Source organism: Microcaecilia unicolor, chromosome 2 (assembly GCF_901765095.1).
Source record: "Microcaecilia unicolor chromosome 2, aMicUni1.1, whole genome shotgun sequence".
Classification (NCBI taxonomy): Eukaryota; Metazoa; Chordata; class Amphibia; order Gymnophiona; family Siphonopidae; genus Microcaecilia; species Microcaecilia unicolor.
Genome location: NC_044032.1, coordinates 348,112,955 through 348,135,038, shown reverse-complemented (window position 1 = coordinate 348,135,038; position 22,084 = coordinate 348,112,955). Strand labels below are relative to the sequence as shown.

General features: G+C 45.9%; 1 protein-coding gene across 1 annotated transcript in view; it reads left to right on the top strand.

Annotated features, from left to right (window-relative positions):
- Nucleotides 1–22,084, top strand: part of LOC115463718 (SH2 domain-containing adapter protein B-like) — a 154,349-nt gene that overhangs the window by 35,447 nt on the left and 96,818 nt on the right. Inside the window, exon 2 of the mRNA XM_030194442.1 lies at nucleotides 20,496–20,613. Coding sequence (XP_030050302.1) covers nucleotides 20,496–20,613 — 118 coding nt within the window. The remainder of the gene's footprint in view (nucleotides 1–20,495; nucleotides 20,614–22,084) is intronic.

Genomic DNA, 22,084 nt, shown 5'->3' with positions numbered 1-22,084 from the left:
TTCAGTGCACGACACAGGGCCCAATGAATTTGAAAATAAAGGACTAGAGAGCCAAAACACAGGATTACGACTAGGATCACTGCATAAACCGCCGACAAACAAAACAAAAAGCGCCCCTGCAGCAGCGACCGTCAAAACAAAGAGCTGTTCCAGTACTAAGGTAGCACTCAACAGCTTCGTAAGAGCACAGGGATCCCATAGATCTATCTTCACACCATCCCAACGCCGTCCATCGTGCTGGCTTGGTATGTTAGACACTTGAGGAGAGGGCCCGAATATCCGTGCCCCAGGGCTCACTACAGAAGACCAAACCCCATCTAACATGGTTCATCAACAGTCATAAACTGATACCACAATGAATACCTACAAACTGCTCCTAACAATCTACTCCATATCCTTGATCCACCTAACACTACCTCACTCGCTGAAAACATCATACCCATACTACAGAACCACCAAAGACTAACCAGACACACCACACCGTACCAAACTGACAACCACCATAACACAGAAAGAACATCAACATGCAGACAACCTCAACACAAGGGAAAGAACGGACACAACAAACCCACACCAACAAAGAAACGTCAGTTGAAAAAAATCCACTTAACTCCGATCATAGAAGACCCGTACCTAAAAATTCAAGTGGGGTACATCAGTGCCAGATCCGTAGTAAATAAAGTACAATTAATAACATACTGGATCATATCAGAAAACCTCCACCTGCTTTTCATTAACGAAACCTGGGTCCATGATCAAAAGGATCCCCTTCCTTGTCATCAGCAGCAGATGAAACCATTAACTAATGGGTTGTATCCGCCTACCAGCAGATAGAGAACACTGAAAGACCATAGTGCCTCTAGGATGGCTAGCCCCAACTGCCTTCAGTATTTCTCTATCTCCCAGCAGGTGTGGACATAGCTTGATCAGCGCCTGGATTTCAGACTGCCTGGGGTGGCTCCTGTGCTTTGCCAGTTGAGCAGGGGTGTTGTGGCTGGTGGTGCCCACTTTAAAGGCATATAGGTTTGCCCTTTCCCTGCCTTACCCGTTCCCCTTCCCACTTCCCGGAGTCCCTCTGTTGCTGCCTGCCTCCAACTTTCCTCACAGCGTTTAAAAAAAAAAAAAAAAAAGCGTGTTTTTACTGCCTGGCTGTTCTGAGGCTTTTTCCAGTGATCCTGGTTCTGTGCAGCTTGACCGGAGCTCGTTGACTCGGTCTTCTGAGGTGAGAGTGGTGCCCAGCTCCTCTGGGGAGTTCCCGCGGACGCCGTTCCGATCGGGGTAAGTTTTGGTGCGAAGCTGCCATTTTATTACTATATTCCTGTCTTGTGAAAAAACGGACGATGGCTGCTGAAGGAGTTAAGCGCTGCTCCCGTTGTGGTAAACGCAGATCAGCAGTGGGGCTGTGTAAAACGTGCTCCTTAGACGCTCACGCTAGTTTGAGCATGCCGAGCGATGTTTCTTCCCGCTCGATGGAGCTGGCAGCGGGCGCCATTTTGGAAGCACTGCATGCCTCAACCCTCGCGGTTGCGGAGTCGTCTGAGTGCAGGGGGACGCCTTATTTAGAGGCTGCCAGAGGAGTTCCTACATCCGTTTCTCCTAATTCGGAGGTGGAGGGTCAGGGTGAGTTTTTCTCCCCTGAGTTTGTGCTTTTAATGCATAAGGCTTTTATGCTGAAAAGAGCTCTGCCGAAGGGGTCTGACACCGCATTGCCTCCTGGCTTCCCTCTGGGTGTTGATGCCCCGGGGATGACTTCAGAGGTTATTTCCTCCCCCGAGCGTTGGAAACACGCTAAATATAGACGGGTAAATTCCCCGTCTGCTCCTGCGGATGTCTCGCCCGCGAGCTTGGGACTTTGTCCAGCTACTGGGGTTGATGATGGCCACCTAGGAGGTGGTGCCTTGGGCGAGAGTGCATATGAAGCCTCTGCAGATTGCCCTGCTTCAACAATGGTCTCAGATGTCCCAGGAATATCAACGCAGACTAACGTTGCTCCCTGCGGCCCGGCTCAGTTTGGAGTGGTGGCTCTCCGATAGGATGCTGTACCAACGAATGCCTCTGGCGCTTCCTTTCTGGTGCCTGGTGTTAATAGATGCCAGCCTTCTAGGCTGGGGAGCGCATTGCCAGGGAGGCTATGCTCAGGGCCTGTGGACACCCGTGGAAGCGGGGTGGTCCATCAATCGCTTGGAACTGAGAGCGATATTCCAGGCTGTTATGGCCTTTCAAAAGACTCTGAAGGGGTTTGCTGTCCGGGTTCTGTCAGTCAACACGACAGCGGTGGCATACATAAATCGTCAGGGCGGCACTCCGTGCAGGGCCCTGGCCCGCGGAGGCCGCTCAGATTTGCCACTGGGCCAAGCTACACCTGCAGCTTCTGTCAGTAACTCACATAGCAGGTCAGAGCAACGTGCAAGCCGATTTTCTCAGCAGGTATCAAATCGATCCGGCGGAATGGGAACTGGCAGAAGAAGTTTTTCTTCAGATTTGTGCCAAATTGGGGACGCCTGGTATGGATCTAATGGCGTCAAGTGCAAATGCCAAAGTACCCTGCTTTTTCAGCAGAAGGAGAGATCCTCACTGCGGATTCGACAGCACCGAGGTCTGGTGATTCTCATTGCTCCAGATTGGCCAAGGCGTCCGTGGTATGCGGATCTCCGCTGGATGTTGGTGGACGCTCCGGTGCATTTGCCCCTGGTGCCGAACCTGTTGGTTCAGGGTCCGGTGTCTATGGAGGATCCATGCCTATTTGGTCTTGCGGCCTTGAGAGGGCACAATTGAGAGACAAGGGCTACTCTAACAAGGTCATCTCCACTCCCTTGCAGGCCCGCAAGCGGTCCACCTCTGCAGCTTTTGCTCGGATCTGGCGCAAATTTGAGGCATGGGGTGTTTCAAAGGCGATCACACGCACGCGAGCTACTGTCTCAACTGTGCTGGACTTTATGCAGGAGGACTTACAATTCCCTGCGGGTGCAAGTGGCAGTATTATCATGCTATCAAGGGAAAGTCGCTGGCTTGTACCTTGCTGCTCATCCGGATATTGCCAGATTTCTCAGAGGGGTGCTTAGGCTCCGTCCTCCTGTCCAGTTGCCCTGTCTGGCCTGGAACCTGGGGCTAGTGTTGAAGGCTCTTCAGTGTTCGCCCTTCGAGCCGCTTAAGACTTTCAATACAGTCTTTTTGATGGCCATGACATCAGCTAGACGCGTGTCAGAGCTGCAGGCGCTGTCCTGTCGGGACCCTTTTCTGCAATTCTCGGAGTCCAGAGTAACGGTACGTACAGTGCCTTCTTTCCAGCCTAAGGTGGTTTCAGCGTTTCAACTGAACCAGCCCATTTTTCTTCCTTCCTTTTCTAGGGAAGAGTTCCCGGACTCCTTTGGGCAGTTACATCTTCTGTATGTCCGCAGGGCGCTGTTGCAGTATCTACAGATGTCAAATGACTTCAGGACGTCTGATTACCTTTTTGTCTAGTTGTCAGGCCCTCAGCATAGAGGCCCAGCGTCTAAGGCCACCATAGCCCGTTGGCTCAAGGAAGTCATTTTTTCTGCGTATCTGCTTTAAGGTCGGTCTCCACCTGAAGCGTTTAAGGCGCATTCCACGAGAGCCATCTCCTCCTCGTGGGCTGAAACGGGTGCACTCTCTCTCTTCAAGAGATCTGTAGTGTGGCTACTTGGGCTTCTCAGCTTTCTTTTGCCCGGCATTACAGGCTGGATGTAGCAGCGAAGCAGGACGCTGTTTTTGGAGCTCAAGTATTGGCTCGTGGTGTGGCCTGTTTCCGCCCTAAGTAGGGATTGCTTTTGTACATCTCATCAGTTAATGGATTCATCTGCTGCTGATGACAAGGAAGGGAAAATTAGGTTCTTACCTTGGTAATTTTCTTTCCTTTAGTCACATCAGATGAATCCATGATCCCTCCTTGTCTGACTTTGTTTTTTGTTCAGATCTTTCATGCAGATATAAATCTCATTGGGAGACGTTGGAAAACAGTTATCAGAATTTCTACATGATGTTCTACTACAGGAGGTTGAGATCGTCCCTCCTTTGATGCTCCTGATATATGGGGTGATTGTTCGCTGTGAGGAAAGTTTGTTATTATACCTTTATGGTTCACTCTGCTTTGGAAATCTCAAATACTGAAGGCAGTTGGGGCTAGCCGTCCTAGAGGCACTATGGTCTTTCAGTGTTCTCTATCTCCACCTGCTGGTAGGCGGATACAACCCATCACCACTGTAACCATGGCCGAGTCCATAACACCCCAACTTGAAATCGCCTCAGTCAGAATCTACCACACAACCCTCCTTGATCACCTAAACTGTGTCCTGTTTTATAGACCACCAGGCAACTGGAACGACTGCCAATCACACTTCATGGACTTCATATCAAACACCTGTGTAATCAGTCCCAACATACTAGTACTGGAAGACATCAATCTTCACCTAGAAGACCCAAACTCCACCAACGCACACGAATGCAAGGAATTCCTCCATTTATGGGACCTTTAAATGGCCACACACTCAAGCAACCCATGTCAAAGGACATACACTGGACCTCATGTCACACGAACTGGCCACAGACCAGAACCTAATGTTATCAGACTTCAATTGGACAAACATACCATGGTCGGATCACTACAAACTAAACCTATCCTTACTCTGGCGGAAAAAGGGCTCATATTGTATACAAGAACACACAACCTACAGCACAAGAGGCCAAATAGACTCGGAAACATTCTGGCAACAAATATACACTAATGAATGGACTGTACAAACGGACTCCACACACTATCTCACGGACTGGGATAAAAGATGTAAAAACATATTAGACGAAATAGCACCCTTACAAACACGAACCCTCACGTAGGCACAACGCGATACCATGGTACAACGAAGAACTAAAAAAACTGAAAACACAATCCAGGAGACTCGAACGAGTATGGAAAAAAAAATGAAAGATGCACAAACACTCACCGAATGGAAACACAATCAAAGAAAATACAAATACGCAATAAGACAAGCCAAAAGACAATACTACAGAACCTAAATAGGGCCTGACTGCAGAGACACGAAAAAATTATACTAACTGGTGGGCAAACTACTAGATACCACACCGATATCCCACTTGCAGATAAACTTGCCATATAACGTCAAGGAAAAAAATTGTAAACCTACGCAACACGTTACCTCATAACAGCACCGACATCGGAAATTTGATCGACTGTATGGACCCAGTCCATGGCGAATATCCAGCGGACAGATTCTGGACAAGGTTCCTTCTACTCACCACTGAAGCAGTCAACCAAGTGATTAATAAGTTCTTCAAGACTCATTGTAAATTGGACATCTGCCCTAGTCACCTATTAAAATCCGCTCCCCACCGCTTCACAACAGACCTCACATCCCACTTAAACTACATGCTTCAACATGGTCTCTTCTCTAAGGAAAACGGCAACATCCTACTCACCCCAATACCAAAAGATACCAAGAAAAAAACAAACGATACCAACTACCGCCCAGTAGCATCAATCCCACTAGTAGTCAAACTGGTGGAAGGCATGGTAACAACTAACAGACTACATAAACAAATTCACAATACTCCACGAATCACAATCAGGATTCCGCTCCAACCACAGCACTGAAACAGTTCTGATTACTCTTAGCCAAATTCAAACAAGAGATTGCAACAGGCAAAAGCATACTTCTCCTACAATTCGACATCTCTAGTGCATTCAACATGGTAAATCACAACATACTACTAAGCATCCTAGAATATTTCGGGATTGGTGAAAGTGTACTTAGCTGGATCAAGGGTTTTCTAACCAATACAACATATCAAGTGAATCAATTTCGAACATATCACCACCATGGAAAGCAGACTGCGGAGTACCTCAAGGATCGCCACTATCACCACTCTTTTTCAACCTAATGATGACCCCACTAGCCAAGTCCTTATCCAATCAAGGCCTCAACCCTTTCATATACGCAGACAATGTCTCAAATTACATCCCATACAAACATGACCTTACAGAAATCACCAAAGAAATCAATCTCAGCCTAAACATCATGAACTTGTGGGCAACTGCATTTCAACTAAAACTTAATGCAGAAAAAGCACACACTCATCCCAATATAATACGAACAAACCCACCAACATAACCGCCTCAGACTGCACCCTCCCCATCTCAGAGAGCCTGAAAATTCTTGGAATCATAATTGACCGAAACCTCACACTAGAGAGTCAAGTGAAAACTGCAATAAAGAAAATGTTCCACTCAATGTGGAAGCTCAAATGAGTGAAACCTTTTTTCCCCGAGAGAAATATTTTTCACAACTTGGTACAATCTATGGTACTAAGCCATCTAGACTACTGTAACGGTATCTATGCGGGATGCAAAGAACAAATCATATAGAAACTCCAAACTGCTCAAAACACAGCAGCCAGACTTGTATTTGGAAAAACAAAATTAGAGCCAAACTCCTATGAGAAAAACTGCACTGGCTCCCAATCAAAGAACGCATCGCATTCAAAATCTACACCCTGGTTCACAATCATTTACGGAGAAGACCCGGGATACATGACAGACCTCATAGTCCTACCAACCAGAAACATCAAGATCAAACCGAACGTACCTAAATCTCCATCACCCAAGCTGCAAAGGACTAAAATACAAATCAACCTATGTATCCAGCTTTTCCTATAAAAGCACACAACTATGGAACGCATTACCAAAAGCCGTGAAAACATATAACCACCTGAAATTGCGGAAATTACTAAAAACTAACTTGTTCAAAAAGGCATACCCTAACGATCCAACTTAAATGCCTTAACCCAGCAACACAACAAAACCAAAGCTCATACTGGACATTACCTAACTCTTCTTCTTACGATTCCCCAGTGTGTCTGTCACACATGAACTTTACCACAACCTCACTTTGTATTTGTTATAACCGGTATTGGCGATCGCCTTTATGGTACTATGTAAGCCACATTGAGCCTGCAAATAGGTGGGAAAATGTGGAATACAAATGTAATAAATGTTAGAACAGTTCCTCCTTGCTCACCCTCTCCAAGTAAATATATAAACCTGCCACTATATTATTGTACAAGATGTGACCTTTGCATGTGAATTAGTAATTCTCTTTGCTGAGAAGTACTCACTCTGAGACTTGAGTTATATCTTCCTCCATATATTTTACTGATTTAGCTACTGGAGAGTGAATTCTCTGAAGGAGGATGCCAGCACAAGATGATGCTGTTTTCAGTTTGTTCCAGAATTATAGCCAGATTGATGTGACGGAAGCAATGTCGTTTCAGGCTTCCATGTACTTAATCAACAAGCAACTTCTCCACCTAGTAACGGAAGTAGCTGGAGTCAGTTATGATGGCACTCAGCCAATATAGCACACATTGCAGAATTGTAATCCATGTAACATCTTAAATCCTTAATTTTTAATCTATCAAAATATCTGTGTGTGTGTATAGTGTTAAAGGTGGTACATATGAATTATTTACCTTTCTCCTCAGGGAAATGTATTGCTCATGATTGTTATTTTTCAGAACTTATAGTCCTCAAATTCAGTAACATCAATGGGCTTTTTTTTTTATTCTGGGTTGTGCATTAGGCTGGTATAAGGTCGGAAGTGCAGACCAGTGTCTGGACTTTACCCTATGTTAGTAAGAATCTATATCATGCTTGTCCTTTTAGTTTTATAGCTAATTACAAAACAGGTATCAGTACTGCTTTCTTTTGTTGCTTGTGCACAGTTTGGGTAAGCATAAAAACCTGGTAATCATGAATTTTTTTTTTGTTTGTACGTGTTCTCACAAAGTTCCTGTCTCAGAGGATATTTAATTAAATCTGCATTGACTTAAGAACCTAAATATGCCAGATTTGTTGAGAAGTTCTCCCGGTTGTCACTGTGCTTGCAGTTCCTGGGACTTGGATGGTAATAATCTCCTGTGGATTTATCAGAGGCTGCAGTGGGCTTCATTGGTTCACATTCACAAAACCAAACTTTCTTTTTTTGTTGTTTACGTCAAAACTAGGCGATAAGTTTCGGCTGAAGGTGTTTAGATAGTTTCTGTAGTAGTTTGATTTCGGCTGAAACTGAAAAAAAAAAAAAAAAAAAGCTATTACGGTCAGCCGTCAGTCACAGGCTGCTTAAACAGATTGTCTTCCCCGCAGATACTATTTTGATGATTTCTCAAGTAGCCCATTAATAAGGGGCTGAAAAAGTTTGTTATACATATAATGTCTAGAAATGTATGGAGGGGGTGACAGGACTTTTTCAGGTATTAGTGGAAGGAGGAAGACTAAAAATGTAATTGAGACTGAAAGATGCTGTGTGTCACTATGTGGAGAGTGATGAGGAAAAAGCAGACGTGTTGAACAAATATTTCTGTTCTATGTTCATGGAAGAAAATCCTGAAGATAGACCACCGTTGGCACACTAAGGTACGTATTGAAAATGGAGTAGATATCGCACCATTCGTGAAAGACAGTGTTTATGTACAACTTGAAAAACTGAAGGCAGCCAAAGCTATGGACTGGAGGCGGATCCATCCCAGGATATAGAGAGAGCTCAGGGAGGTTCTGGCAGGTTGTCAGATTCATTTAATAAATAGTTGAGGACAGAAGAGGTTCCATGGGATCAGAAGAGCAGATGTTGTCCCTCTTCACAAAAGTCATGACAGAGAAGAAGTGGAAACTACAGGCCAGTAAGCCTCACTTCAGTGATTCGAAAAGTAGTGGAAGTGCTGCCAAAGGAAATGATAGTGAATTTCCTGGAAACCAATGGGTTAAACAATCCAAGTGAATGTAGTTTTACCAAGGGTAAATCAACAAATATAATTGATTTCTTTGACTGGATCCAGAGAATTGGATCGAGGACATGTGCTAGATGTAATCTACTTAGATTTCTGCAAAGTTTTGACAGTTCTTCACAGGGGGCTCTTGAATAAACTCAGTGGACTGAAGCAGTGGTGAATTGTCAGTCAGTTCCATTTCTAATTGAGACAAAGGGTGGTGGTTAAATGGAATTCACTCAAACGGAAAGAGGTGAGTAGTGGAGTGTTACAAGGATCAGTGCTGGGCTGATTCCTGAGACCCACCACTTCTTTTCCAACACTGTATCAAATTCTATGTTGTGGCAGCCCTGAGTATTGTGTTCAGGTGTGTATCGGTAAGGTAACAAAGACTTTGTTTACACTCATTACAAAAAAAGCTGTTTTGCAGTCATATGTTGTCTCAAACATGGACAGAATTTGACCTAACAAACTTCAGTTTGTAATAATCTAATCCCACATACTGATAAAATCCTCCAGCGTTAACAAATCCACCAAATCACAATTTTAGTTCATCTATCTTCAATGGACTACTTGAAAAACTGGTACAGCTCAGACTGGTATGGCAATGAGTTGTGCCCCACTCCCTTGGCATGTGATACAGGTCGCCAAAAGCCTGACCATAGCCCCAAGACACTCCCATGTTGAAGCTGAGTACGAGGCATGAAAGGGACCCCCTCAAATTTTCCTTCCTTCTGTTGCTGCATCTCCAGCCAGTAGCATGGTAGTAGTGACCAATAAACTAGAAGCAGGCTGTGGTGCTAATGTGAATGGCTGACCATGAGTGCACTATTAATTGTATCTTCTGTGAGTCAGAAGATGAAGAAGATCGTTGGATTAGAAAGGGCCCACAGGCCTGGTGGTAGGTCTTATCAAATGATTCTAATCAGTTTCTTTGGGTGACCAGAGTGGAACAGGGACAGGACTAGATGTGGTGTAGTAATTGCAGAGCAATGTGGAAATGACAGCTAATTGCTGAACTCAGTAAAGAGTTGCCAACAGACAACGCTCACCTAGTACAGCAATTATCTGGACTCAGTTTAGGGGTGGTACTAAAGAACAAGCAGGATTTATTTTCCAACTGGTAATACCCAAAGAAGCAATATGCCAACTTGGAAAATATATGTATTTTTATTATGTAATAATTAGTGAAAGAGCAAGCAAACATACAAAATACTTACCACTAAGATTATACCAAAGAAACATCACTAAGAATTATACAAAAATAGAAAAAAAATTCTATATCTGTCTGTTACAATACTGAGAATTATACCTGAGAATACCAAAAGCTAAATAATATCTCAACTAAAACCATGCTTATGATCTAACACACCCTATGGTAACTAGAAATAACTATCTGAACTCCAGATTCTCACCATAAAATACTTCTTTCTTAGCTGATATCTGACAGAGGCAGGATTCCTTCTTCTAGCTCAAGGTGTTTGCACAGCGAGCTTACCAGTACATTTGGTCCGGTTGAGATATGACAGTTATACCTTAGTCAGCCCAGGCAGGTATCATTGTATCTCAATGATAGGAATTGGAGGGAGGGGAGGTTAAAGAGGGAATTGAGTCAAATAAAATAAACATTCCACATGACACCTAAATATCCTCTTGCACCAAGGTTGTTTCTCCAGGAGCTTCTACGCAGGAGGGATGGGTTAGGATAGTTGTTTTAGTTGGAGACTGGATCATTAGGCACGTAGATACTTGGGTGGCAGGTGGACATGAGGATTGCTTGGTCACTTTCCTGCCTGGTGTGAACGGTGGACCTCAGGCATCACCTAGATGAGATTTTAGACAATGCTGGGGAGGCGCCTGCTGTCTTGGTACATAGGGGTGCAGATCAAACATAGCTCATTTCTCCATGGAAGCTACCGTACAAAATATATATATAGATATCTAATTCTTAAGTAATAACATAAACCCAGCCTAAGAATGGGCAACTTTAGAAATATTATATGGAGTCCTAGACCACTAATATACCTGCTACTGGGACTGCTGCAGAGTTCTACATAGAAGCTACATGCAGACAGAATACCACACCTTGGATACATGCAAAATAGTGATGGACCTTCACCAAATACAGAACAAGAGTTCACAAATTAGAAACAGAAATCTGATAGCAGAATTTGAACTGGGAACCTCAATAAATCAAACTAGGCATGTACCACAACATGGGAGAAGTAAAAACAAATACCTTTCCTCTTATACTGAACAAAATACAAAGGTATCCATGATGCACATTTCCCAAAGCTAACATATATTTCAGTTAATGAATTTAAAATAAAATGCTTTTTTTCTGTCTTTGTTTTCCTGGCATTTTATTTTTCCAATTTCTCTCTTCTGCTTTCTGGTCTGTCTTCTGCTTTCTCCCCCCTGAGGGAGCTGTCCATTTACCCTTTCTTCATTTTCTTTCTTTTTCCACTTCCTCACTGGCTGTTTCTGACATGTTTCCTCTTTCTTTTCAGTGTTCTCACTCAAATTTAACCCTTACTCCTTCAGTCTTTTACCTATCAGCCTTCTATTTCTTCTTCCCATCCTCTAGCTCTCCCATTTCTTCTGTTTCACTGCTTCCCTGGCTTCCGATTCCCTTCTTTCACCTACTCCCATTACTGACCTATTCTCTCTACTTTCCATCCTCCTCACACTCCTCTATTTGACAACCCCCATAGCATTTCTCACATAGTAGCACCATTCCTGGCATTGTCTCTCCCTACTTCTGGTAGCCTAGCATTTTCTCTTTTCCTCTCACACATGTAGCCCAGCATCTCCTCTGTTCTTTTCCACTCCTGTAGTCCAGCATCTCCCTATGCTGTTTCTGCTCTCTTTTCGGTCCAGCAGTTCCCTCTCCTTCCCTATGGTCCAACAACTCCCTGTCCTCCTTTCCCTTACTCCCTCAAAAAGAAGTATAGCTTCAGTGCTTAACAGTTCGGAGAGGAGTGTGGCAGCAAGAAACCCAGTCCAGCCACAGAAAGTAGATTGGGTAGCGGTTGAAGTGTTGTTAAAGGTGGGGTTTTTTTCTCCGCATCCTGACATTCGATATCTTGTGTAAAAAGTGCCTAAAGAGGCAAAGCAAGAATAAAGAATGTGAAGAAAATAAAATGTGAGTGAAAGAAATTTCAGTGTAAACGTATAAGATAGCGTATTGGGATAATGTTATCTAATTATAAAAAACAGATTACAAGCCAGTATTCTTATTTCCTTTTCTGAATGATTAACAAAGATATCTGGTTTTTTCGGTGTACAGTACTCTCCCTTGTTACTTTAGATATCGATTCACAACCCCTAAGGAAGCCGTTTGAGTGAAATGGGTCTGGCCGCCATCGAGTATCAATTAAATGCTTGACTATTTTGTTATTTACAGCAACAATGATCTAGTTGCTGTTATATTATCAAAAAAAGGATTTTTTGTGACAAAATTGAAAGTGGATTTCAGTGAAGTGATCGACCCTTTTTCTGTTATTTAACGAAATTAAGTACATAACAGTTACTGTGTTATTAAGGAAGAGTAATTTTAAAATAAGTAAAAATAAAACAAATTGTTCAGGTCTTTATCTGCAGTCATTTACTATGTTATGTTATATATGTTAAATTTTTTAGACCCATGATGAATACCACAACCCCACTGAAAGATGCTGAAGTTGTAGTAGGTGTTTGGGTGTTCTGTGGTCTTTTCCTTTTTTTTTTTTTTTAATTACATATCTTTGTATTACTACTGGACTCTTCATTTGGTTCATGTTCATAATTGTTGAGCAAGCCATTTTTCTAAAAACCTTCCATCTCAGAATCCGTAATAGACTCAGGAAGCCGTATTTGAAGGTTGGTACGTCTGAACCTGTTTTCTAGGTCATCCAGTCTTGGAGTGTGTATGTGGTCCCCCCCCCCCCCCCCCAAAAAAAAAAAAAAAAACAAAACCCAAAAACTGTGGCTTGCAGTCCAATATGCTGAGCCTGTGCAGAATTCAGAGTCCTCCATGTTTGAAATGCACTGTTCGGTCTGAAATTATGATAGGTTCTTCTGATGGTTTGAGTCTTACATCTAATGCTTATATATCACTTCTTCCGTTTCCAACTGATCTATGAAGTCATTCCCCCAGAGACATGTGTGGTGCTCACTGTTGTCCTTAGTTTTTCTTTCCCTTTCCCCTCACTTTTTCGCCATGTTTGAATTGTATTTTGAAATATATTTGTACGCTTAACAGGGCTGGTTGCTGTGCTGTGTTGCTAAATGCTGTGTAATTAAGATATTGCAGATTATTTTAATCTTAATGGCAGGGCATAGTAGAGCTTAAGTCAGCACATCACTTGATACCTTTTCATTTTTTAATGACTAGATTATCACCCTTGTTTTTCATAGAGCTGTTGGTAAATAGCTGTCATGTCCCATAATTGATCTTGGTGACCCTGCAGTCCTAAATACATGACCAAAAAAAGAAAAAGGCACACAACTGCTTACAAAACAGTAGATAAAAAACAACAAAGCAGTGGAATCAAATGCATTGATAATTGATCTTGGTGACCCTGCAGTCCTAAATACATGTAAATGTACTTTCTCCGAGGACAAGCAGGCTGCTTGTTCTCACTGATGGGTTGACGTCCACGGCAACACTTCCGATCGGAGATCTTCACTAGCAACAACGTTTGCTAGCCCTCATGTGCGCATGCACGACCGTCTTCCCGCCCGAACGTGAGTGTGCTCGCCAGTCTTCTTTTTTCCGTGGCTCAAGACGGCTGTTTACGGTCGTTCTGTGCCTCAAGGAGACCCCTCGCGCGTTTTTTGCCGCTTCAGTTCGGAAGTGGTTGGAAAGTCTTCTGTTAGTGTCTTTTCGTCTTGTTTAAAAAAAAAAAAAAACCTTTCCTTTTTTCCACTATTTCTAGAGTTTTTCCCGTTAAGTTTCCTTTCGTCGTCGGAAGCAGCCTTTTTGGCAGCCCGTACGGGTTTTTTTTTCCCTGTTTTGGTGCTATTTTTTGCCACCATCGCAAATTTTGATTTCGCCGGCGTGATTTTTCCGCCCATGTCATTGAAGCCTGCCAGTGGCTTCAAAAAGTGCATGCGGTGCAGCACGATCTCACTGATAGGCACGTTTCGTGTCTCCAGTGTCTCGGGGCTGGTCATCGCCCTAACACCTGTACATCCAGCTCAAGAAGAGGACTCAGGCGGCGAGATTGGCTCAGTGGAGCGTTCTGTTTGGAGCTCGTCCGGTGCTTCGACGTCTGCGGTACCGAGGTCATCGGAGGTATCGATGTCGTCGGAGGGTGCATCGTCATCAGGAGCGCAGGTGAGGGCTGTCCATTCCCCTGCTGGTAGCGGTGAGCCCTCGAGTAGGTCTCCGCCTGTCTCGAGGGCTTCTGCGGTACAGGTCCCCCGGGACCGACCTATTTCGGACCCGGCCCCGAGGAAGCGTTTGGATTCAACGTCCTCTTCTGACCTGCTTCGTGCGAAGGCCAAAGAAGCATCGGCACTGGTCGCCTTCCAGTCGTGGTACCGAGAGCTCCGGGTCGCCGAGGGATTCAGCACCCGCTAAGCTTCGACGCCGGGAGGACCGCTCGCCCTCTATGCAAGAGGTGTCGATGTGCCCTATTGTGGACAGCCCGGTACCGCCTCCGCGACCCGGACAGATTCTGAGCTCGTCGCCGGTACCGGACCCCTTGCCTTCCTCGACAGCCGCTCTGAACGAGAGCCTCCGGGCCATCCTTCCAGGGATCCTGGAAGAGCTGTTACGCCCTTCCGCTCCGGTACCAGGGGTGCTTGCGCCACCGGTGCCGTTCAGAGAGGCGACGGCTGGCTCCTCGCCCGTGGTGAGGTCTCCGGTCCCAGTACCGTTTGCGGTGCCTGCATCGGCGGCCTCCCAGGCTGACTCCCCGACGACTTTGATGGAGGGAGCTTCATCGCCGCTGGTGCGGGAGTCTTCCTCTAGGCGTACCCACCGTGGCCATGTTTCCACGGAGTCAAGACGGGCCCTGCTTCGGACTGCAGTTCACGAACTGGTGTCCGATACCGATGGTGAGGCCTCATGGGAAGCAGAGGAAGACGAGGAGTCTTGCGGTCTTCCCTCTGATCCTACTCCCTCTCCTGAAAGGCAGCTTTCTCCTCCTGAGAGTCTGTCTTTCGCGGCTTTTGTCCGGGAAATGTCTACGGCCATTCCCTTCCCTGTGGTTACGTAGGATGAGCCAAGGGCCGAAATGTTTGAGCTTTTGGACTATCCTTCGCCACCTAAGGAATCATCCACTGTACCCGTGCATCCTCAAAAAGACATTGCTGGCGAACTGGACAAAGCCGCTAACTAATCCCCGCATTCCCAAGAAGATAGAATCCCAGTATCGGATCCATGGTACCCAGAGTTAATGCGGACTCAGTTGCCTCATGACTCTGGTGTGGTGGATCTGGCCCTTAGGAAGGTCAAGAGTTCTAGGGAGTATGCTTCGGCGCCCCCAGGCTGTGACTCTAGAACCTTGGACTCTTGGGCGGAAGGCCTGCCATTCTGCAATGCTCATTTCCAAAATCCAATCCTACCAGCTCTACACGAGCATTCATATGTGGAACAATGTGCGGCAGTTGGCGGACTTGGTGGACAAGCTCCCTTCTGAGCAGGCCAAGCCTTTTCATCAGGTGGTCAGGCAGCTGAAGGCGTGTCGTAAATTCCTGGCCAGGGGTGTGTACGATACTTTTGATGTCGCGTCCAGGGCCGCTGCTCAAGGTGTGGTGATGCGCAGACTCTCGTGGCTGCGTGCCTCCGACCTGGAGAAAAGGATCCAGCAGCGGATTGCGGATTCTCCTTGCCGGGGGGGGGGGGGGGGATAATATTTTTGGTGAAAAGGTTGAACAGATGGTAGAACAACTCCACCAGCGGGACACCACTTTCGACAAATTCTCCCACCGGACGTCTTCAGCATCTACCTCATCAGGTAGACGTTTTTATGGGGGAAGGAGGACTGTTCCCTATTCTACTAAGCGTAGGTACAATCTTCCCTCTCACCAGCCTGCTGCCCAGGCTAAACCCCAGCGCGCTCGTTCCCGTCAACAGCGTGCTCCTCAACAGGCCCCAGCAGCTCCCTAGCAAAAGCAAGGGACGGGCTTTTGACTGGCTCCAGCAGAGCATAGCCGACATCAAAGTGTCCATGCTGAACGATCTGCCTGTTGGGGGGAGGTTAAAATTTTTTCACCAAAGGTGGCCTCTCATAACCTCCGACCAGTGGGTTCTCCAAATAGTCCGGCTAGGATACTCCCTCAATTTGATTTCCAGACCTCCAAATTGCCCACCAGGAGCGCAGTCCTTCAGCTTCCACCACAAGCAGGTACTTGCAGAGGAACTCTCCACCCTTCTCAGCACCAATGCGGTCGAGCCCGTGCCACCGGGGTAGGAAGGGTTGGGATTCTATTCCAGGTACTTCCTTGTGGAAAAGAAAACAGGGGGGATGTGTCCCATCCTAGACCTAAGGGCCCTGAACAAATATCTGGTCCGAGAAAAGTTCAGGATGCTTTCCCTGGGCACCCTCCTTCCCATGATTCAGGCAAACGATTGGCTATGCTCTCTGGACTTAAAGGATGCTTACACTCACATCCTGATACTGCCAGCTCACAGGCAGTATCTTCGATTCCATCTGGGAACACAGCATTTTCAGTACTGTGTGCTACCCTTTGGTCTCGCTTCTTCGCTCAGGGTGTTCACAGAGTGCCTGGCTGTCGTAGCGGCGTCTCTACGCAGACTGGGAGTGCACGTGTTCCCTTATCTCGACGATTGGCTGATGAAGAACACCTCCGAGGAAGGAGCTCTACAGTCCATGCAGATGACTATTCAACTCCTGGAAGCTACTAGGGTTTGTGATAAATTATCCAAAGTCCCATCTTCTTCCAGTCCAGAAACTAGAATTCATAGGAGCTCTGCTGGACTCTGACGGCTTGTGCCTACCTTCCAGAGGCGAGGGCCAGCATTCTTCTGTCTCTCGTCTCCTGGGTGCGGGTGTCTCAGCAGATCATAGCTCGGCAGATGTTGAGATTGCTCGGCCACATGGCCGCCACAGTGCATGTGACTCCCATGGCCTGCCTTCACATGAGATCAGCTCAATGGACCCTAGCTTCTCAGTGGTACCAAGCCGCTGGGGACCTACAGGACGTAGTCCTGCTGTCCACGAGTTTTCTCCAATCCCTGCATTGGTGGACAATTCGGTCCAGTTTGATTCTGGGACGTCCTTTCCAAATTCTTCAGCCACAAAAGGTGCTGACGACGCATGCGTCTCTCCTGGGGTGGGGAGCTCATGTCGATGGGCTTCACACCCAAGGGAGTTGGTCCCTTCAGGAAAAAGGTTTGCAAATCAACCTCCTGGAGTTGCAAGCGGTCTGGAACGCTCTAAAGGCTTTCAGGGATCGGCTGTCCCAACAAATTATCCAAATTCAGACGGACAATCAGGTTGCCATATATTACATCAACAAGCAGGGGGGCACCGGATCTCGCCCCTGTGTCATTAGGCCGTCAGAATGTGGCTTTGGGCTCGCCGGTATGGCATGTTTCTTCAAGCCACGTATCTGGCAGGCGTAAACAACAGTCTGGCCGACAGGTTGAGCAGGATAATGCAACCTCACGAGTGGTCGCTCAATTCCAGAGTGGTATGCGAGATCTTCCAAGTGTGGGGCACCCCCTCGGTGGATCTCTTTGCCACTCGCATCAACCACAAGGTCCCTCAGTTCTGTTCCAGACTTCAGGCCCACGGCAGGCTAGCGTCGGATGCCTTTCTCCTGGATTGGGTGGAAGGCCTCCTGTATGCTTATCCTCCCATACCTTTGGTGGGGAAGACTTTGCTGAAACTCAAGCAAGATCGAGGCACCATGTTTCTGATTGCTCCTTTTTGGCCGCGTCAGATCTGGTTCCCTCTTCTTCTGGAGTTGTCCTCCGAAGAACAGTGGAGATTGGAGTGTTTTCCGACCCTCATTACTCAGAACGAGGGGGCGCTTCTGCATCCCAACCTCCGGTCCCTGGCTCTCACGGCTTGGATGTTGAGGGTGTAAATTTTGCCTCCAAGGGTGTCTCCCGGGTCTTGCTTGCTTCCAGAAAAGATTCCACTAAGAAAAGTTACTTTTTTCTCTGGCGGAGGTTTGCCGTCTGGTGTGACAGCAAGGCCCTAGATCCTCACTCGTGTCCTACACAGACCCTGCTTCAATACCTTTTGCACTTGTCCGAGTCTGGTCTTAAGACCAACTCTGTAAGAGTTCACCTTAGTGCGATTAGTGCATACCATTACCGTGTGGATGGTAAGCCGATCTCGGGACAGCCTTTAGTTCGCTTTGAGAGGTTTGCTTTTGTCAAAGCCCCCCATCAAACCTCCTACAGTGTCATGGGATCTCAATGTCGTTCTCACCCAGCTGATGAAACCTCCTTTTGAGCCACTGGATTCCTGCCATCTGAAGTACTTGACCTGGAAGGTCATTTTCTTGCTGGCAGTTACTTCAGCTCGCAGAGTCAGTGACCTTCAAGCCTTGGTAGCTCATGCTCCTTATACAAAATTTCATCATAACAGAGTAGTCCTCCACACTACTACTACTACTACTATTTAGCATTTCTATAGCGCTACAAGGCATACGCAGCGCTGTACAAACATAGAAGAAAGACAGTCCCTGCTCAAAGAGCTTACAATCTAATAGACAAAAAATAAATAAAGTAAGCAAATCAAATCAATTAATGTGAACGGGAAGGAAGAGAGGAGGGGGTAGGTGGAGGCGAGTGGTTACAAGTGGTTACGAGTCAAAAGCAATGTCAAAGAGGTGGGTTTTCAGTCTAGATTTAAAGGTGGCCAAGGATGGGGCAAGACGTAGGGGCTCAGGAAGTTTATTCCAGGCGTAGGGTGCAGCGAGACAGAAGGCGCGAAGTCTGGAGTTGGCAGTAGTGGAGAAGGGAACAGATAAGAAGGATTTATCCATGGAGCGGAGTGCACGGGAAGGGGTGTAGGGAAGGACGAGTGTGGAGAGATACTGGGGAGCAGCAGAGTGAGTACATTATAGGTTAGTAGAAGAAGTTTGAACAGGATGCGAAAACGGATAGGGAGCCAGTGAAGGGTCTTGAGGAGAGGGGTAGTATGAGTAAAGCGACCCTGGCGGAAGATGAGACGGGCAGCAGAGTTTTGAACTGACTGGAGAGGGGAGAGGTGACTAAGTGGGAGGCCAGCAAGAAGCAGATTGCAGTAGTCTAAACGAGAGGTGACAAGGGTGTGGATGAGGGTTTTGGTAGAGTGCTCGGAAAGAAAGGGGCGGATTTTACGGATGTTGTAAAGAAAGAAACGACAGGTCTTGGCGGTCTGCTGGATATGAGCAGAGAAGGAGAGAGAAGAGTCAAAGATGACCCCAAGGTTTCGAGCTGAGGAGACAGGGAGAATGAGAGAGCCATCAACTTAGGACACTCACCCTAAGTTCTTGCCGAAGGTGGTGTCAGAGTTCCATCTGAACCAGTCAGTTGTCTTGCCAACATTCTTTCCCTGTCCTCATACCCGCCCTGCTGAACGTCAGCTGCACACATTGGACTGCAAGCGAGCATTGGCCTTCTACCTGGAGCGGACAAAGCCCCACAGACAGTCCGCCCAATTGTTTATTTCTTTTGATCCCAACAGAAGGGGAGTTGCTGTCGGGAAGCGCACCATTTCCAATTGGCTAGCAGATTGCATTTCCTTCACTTACGCCCAGGCTGGGCTGATTATTGAGGGCCATGTCACGGCTCATAGTGTTAGAGCCATGGCAGCGTCAGTGGCTCACTTGAAGTCAGCCACTATTGAAGAGATTTGCAAGGCTGCGACGTGGTCATCCGTCCACACATTCACATCGCATTACTGCCTTCAGCAGGATACCCGACGCAACAGTCGGTTCGGGCAGTCGGTGCTGCAGAATCCGTTTCAGGTTTAGAATCCAACTCCACCCCCCTAGGCCCATTTTTATTCTGTTCCAGGCTGCACGCTCAGTTAGTTGAATAAGTTTAGGCCAGTCTCAGTTATGTCCTCGCCATTGCGAGGCCCAATTGACCAATGTTTGTTGTTTTGAGTGAGCCTGGGGGCTAGGGATACCCCATCAGTGAGAATAAGCAGCCTGCTTGTCCTCGGAGAAAGCGAATGCTACATACCTGTAGAAGGTATTCTCCGAGGATAACAGGCTGATTGTTCTCAGCAAACTGCCCACCTCCCCTTTGGAGTTGTTTTTTTTCTTTGTCTTTGCTATTTACTGTACTGGCGAGTACACTCGCGTTTGGGCGGGAAGACGGTCGCGCATGCGCACGCAAGGGCTAGCAAACGTTGTTGCTAGTGAAGATCTCCGATCGGAGGGGCTGCCATGGACGTCAACCCATCAGTGAGAACAATCAGCCTGCTGTCCTCGGAGAATACCTTCTACAGGTATGTAGCTTTCGCTTTATGGATAGGTTTCATGCTATCTAAAAGGGAAATGCAAATTGTTAGATTCTGTTGTATTTATTGCAGGTACACAAGCAGTAGAATTTGTGTATTAGTTTTGGTGATAGGCTCCCTGTGTGGAGTAGGGGAAGGGGAATATGAAGAAGCTGTCTGGAGTGCCAGCTGTTAGTTAAGGAGGGTGATGGACAAACATAATGGATGCTGGGGAGCTGGTCTTTTAGGGCAGAGGAGTGGTTAGCAAAAATGATTGTTGTAACAATATTTTATTATTTTTAGGTTATAATAGCTGATGACTACTCTGATCCATTTGATGCCAAAAGTGAACAGAAGTACAAAGTAGGAAAAGGAGAAAATGGCTACATGGAACCATATGAAGCTCAGAGACTAATGACAGGTACTAAGAACAATCATTGTGATCAACTTGAAGTTATATTAGTAGTAGTAGTTGTAGTAAGTTTAATAATTAGCCCATATAATGTGCAGGGAATTGATATAGGTGGGCATGGGAAAAATTTTGTTTTTATTTAAAGGTAAAAATAGCAGTGTGTTAAACATTGCATTTATGAAACTGAAGATAGTTGAATAAAAAGTTATGATTAGTCAGGCATCTTAAACTGCATCAGTACGATAATTCTTGCTACTTTTATGAAAACAGTGGTTTACCTAAAGTTTTAAGTTCTTACATTGTTGCTCAAACATGAGTCTCATCTGGATATGTGAGCATTCTGTTGCGTTCTGAGAAGTCTGAAAAAGACAGACTGAAGGTAATCCTACTTGAAGGGGTACAGTGTCTTATTTTCAAATTTAAGCTTTGGAACTCAGTTGCATCCATTCGTGCAGCATTGGACCAAGACCTGTTGTTGCACCGTTATTCCAGCGTTCTTGTTAACTTTATTTCAAAGGGCTTGATTGAAATTGTACGTACTGATATAAGCCAGAGACAGCTTTAAAACCTTTCCTAAATCTTGCAGGACAATCTTGGAAGTATCTATGTATAGTAACAAAAATTTTGATTAGGTGTTGATCTAAAACAAAGTGCAATTGGTTTTTATGTTCTTTGAGTACCTAGGATCTGTATGTTGGATTTAATATTATTTTTCTTGCCCTTGTATTTAGGAAATTGAGGAGGTTACTATATGATAATCTTGTGCATGCAGTTGCTTTTCTTTGTTGAACTTTACACTTTCCTGTTTTCTGCTGGTTGGTTCTCTGTTCTTTTTAATGCTGTAAGCCATTTAGAAGTCTCCATTCTTCATGATGTGAAATAACTGTCGGGGGTGGAGGTGGGTGGGAATGAAAAAAGCAGAACAGAGAATAAAGCACAGTCAGGTAACAGCATTCCAAGGGAGTAAAGGGACAAGGGAAGGGGGAGAAGGGAAGGACATGTTCCCTGAGAGGCTTCTAGTCACCACTCTTGCTAGATGCAAGGTTGCCAATTGCCCCACCATGATATGGTCTGCCCAGCTCGAATCCATGGGTCAGAGCCCAATGGGAACAGCCACATGCTTATCAGGGTAAAGGTCCGTAGACCAATCCCTGGGAGCTGCAATGAGAACCCAGGAGCTCAACCTAAGGGCCACAGAACTTTGGCCTAAGGATAAAGGCAATCCTGTTTCATCAGTCGGTTTCAATCATTCCTTATACTGGTGATGTCACCAAAAGTCAGTGTTACTGTCTCCATCTGCTGGTTGGGTGGCATAATCCTCTTGTCTGGTTTGGTAGTTTAATTCTTCTAACCTAAATGCTGGCACTGACGTTTTAGGCAAAGATCTGTGTTCTATGTATGTTTTGATTGGGACCTGCTTAGGTATAGGCAGACTAAAAATGAGCTAAATATCTGGCAAAAACAAATTTCACCTTCTCAA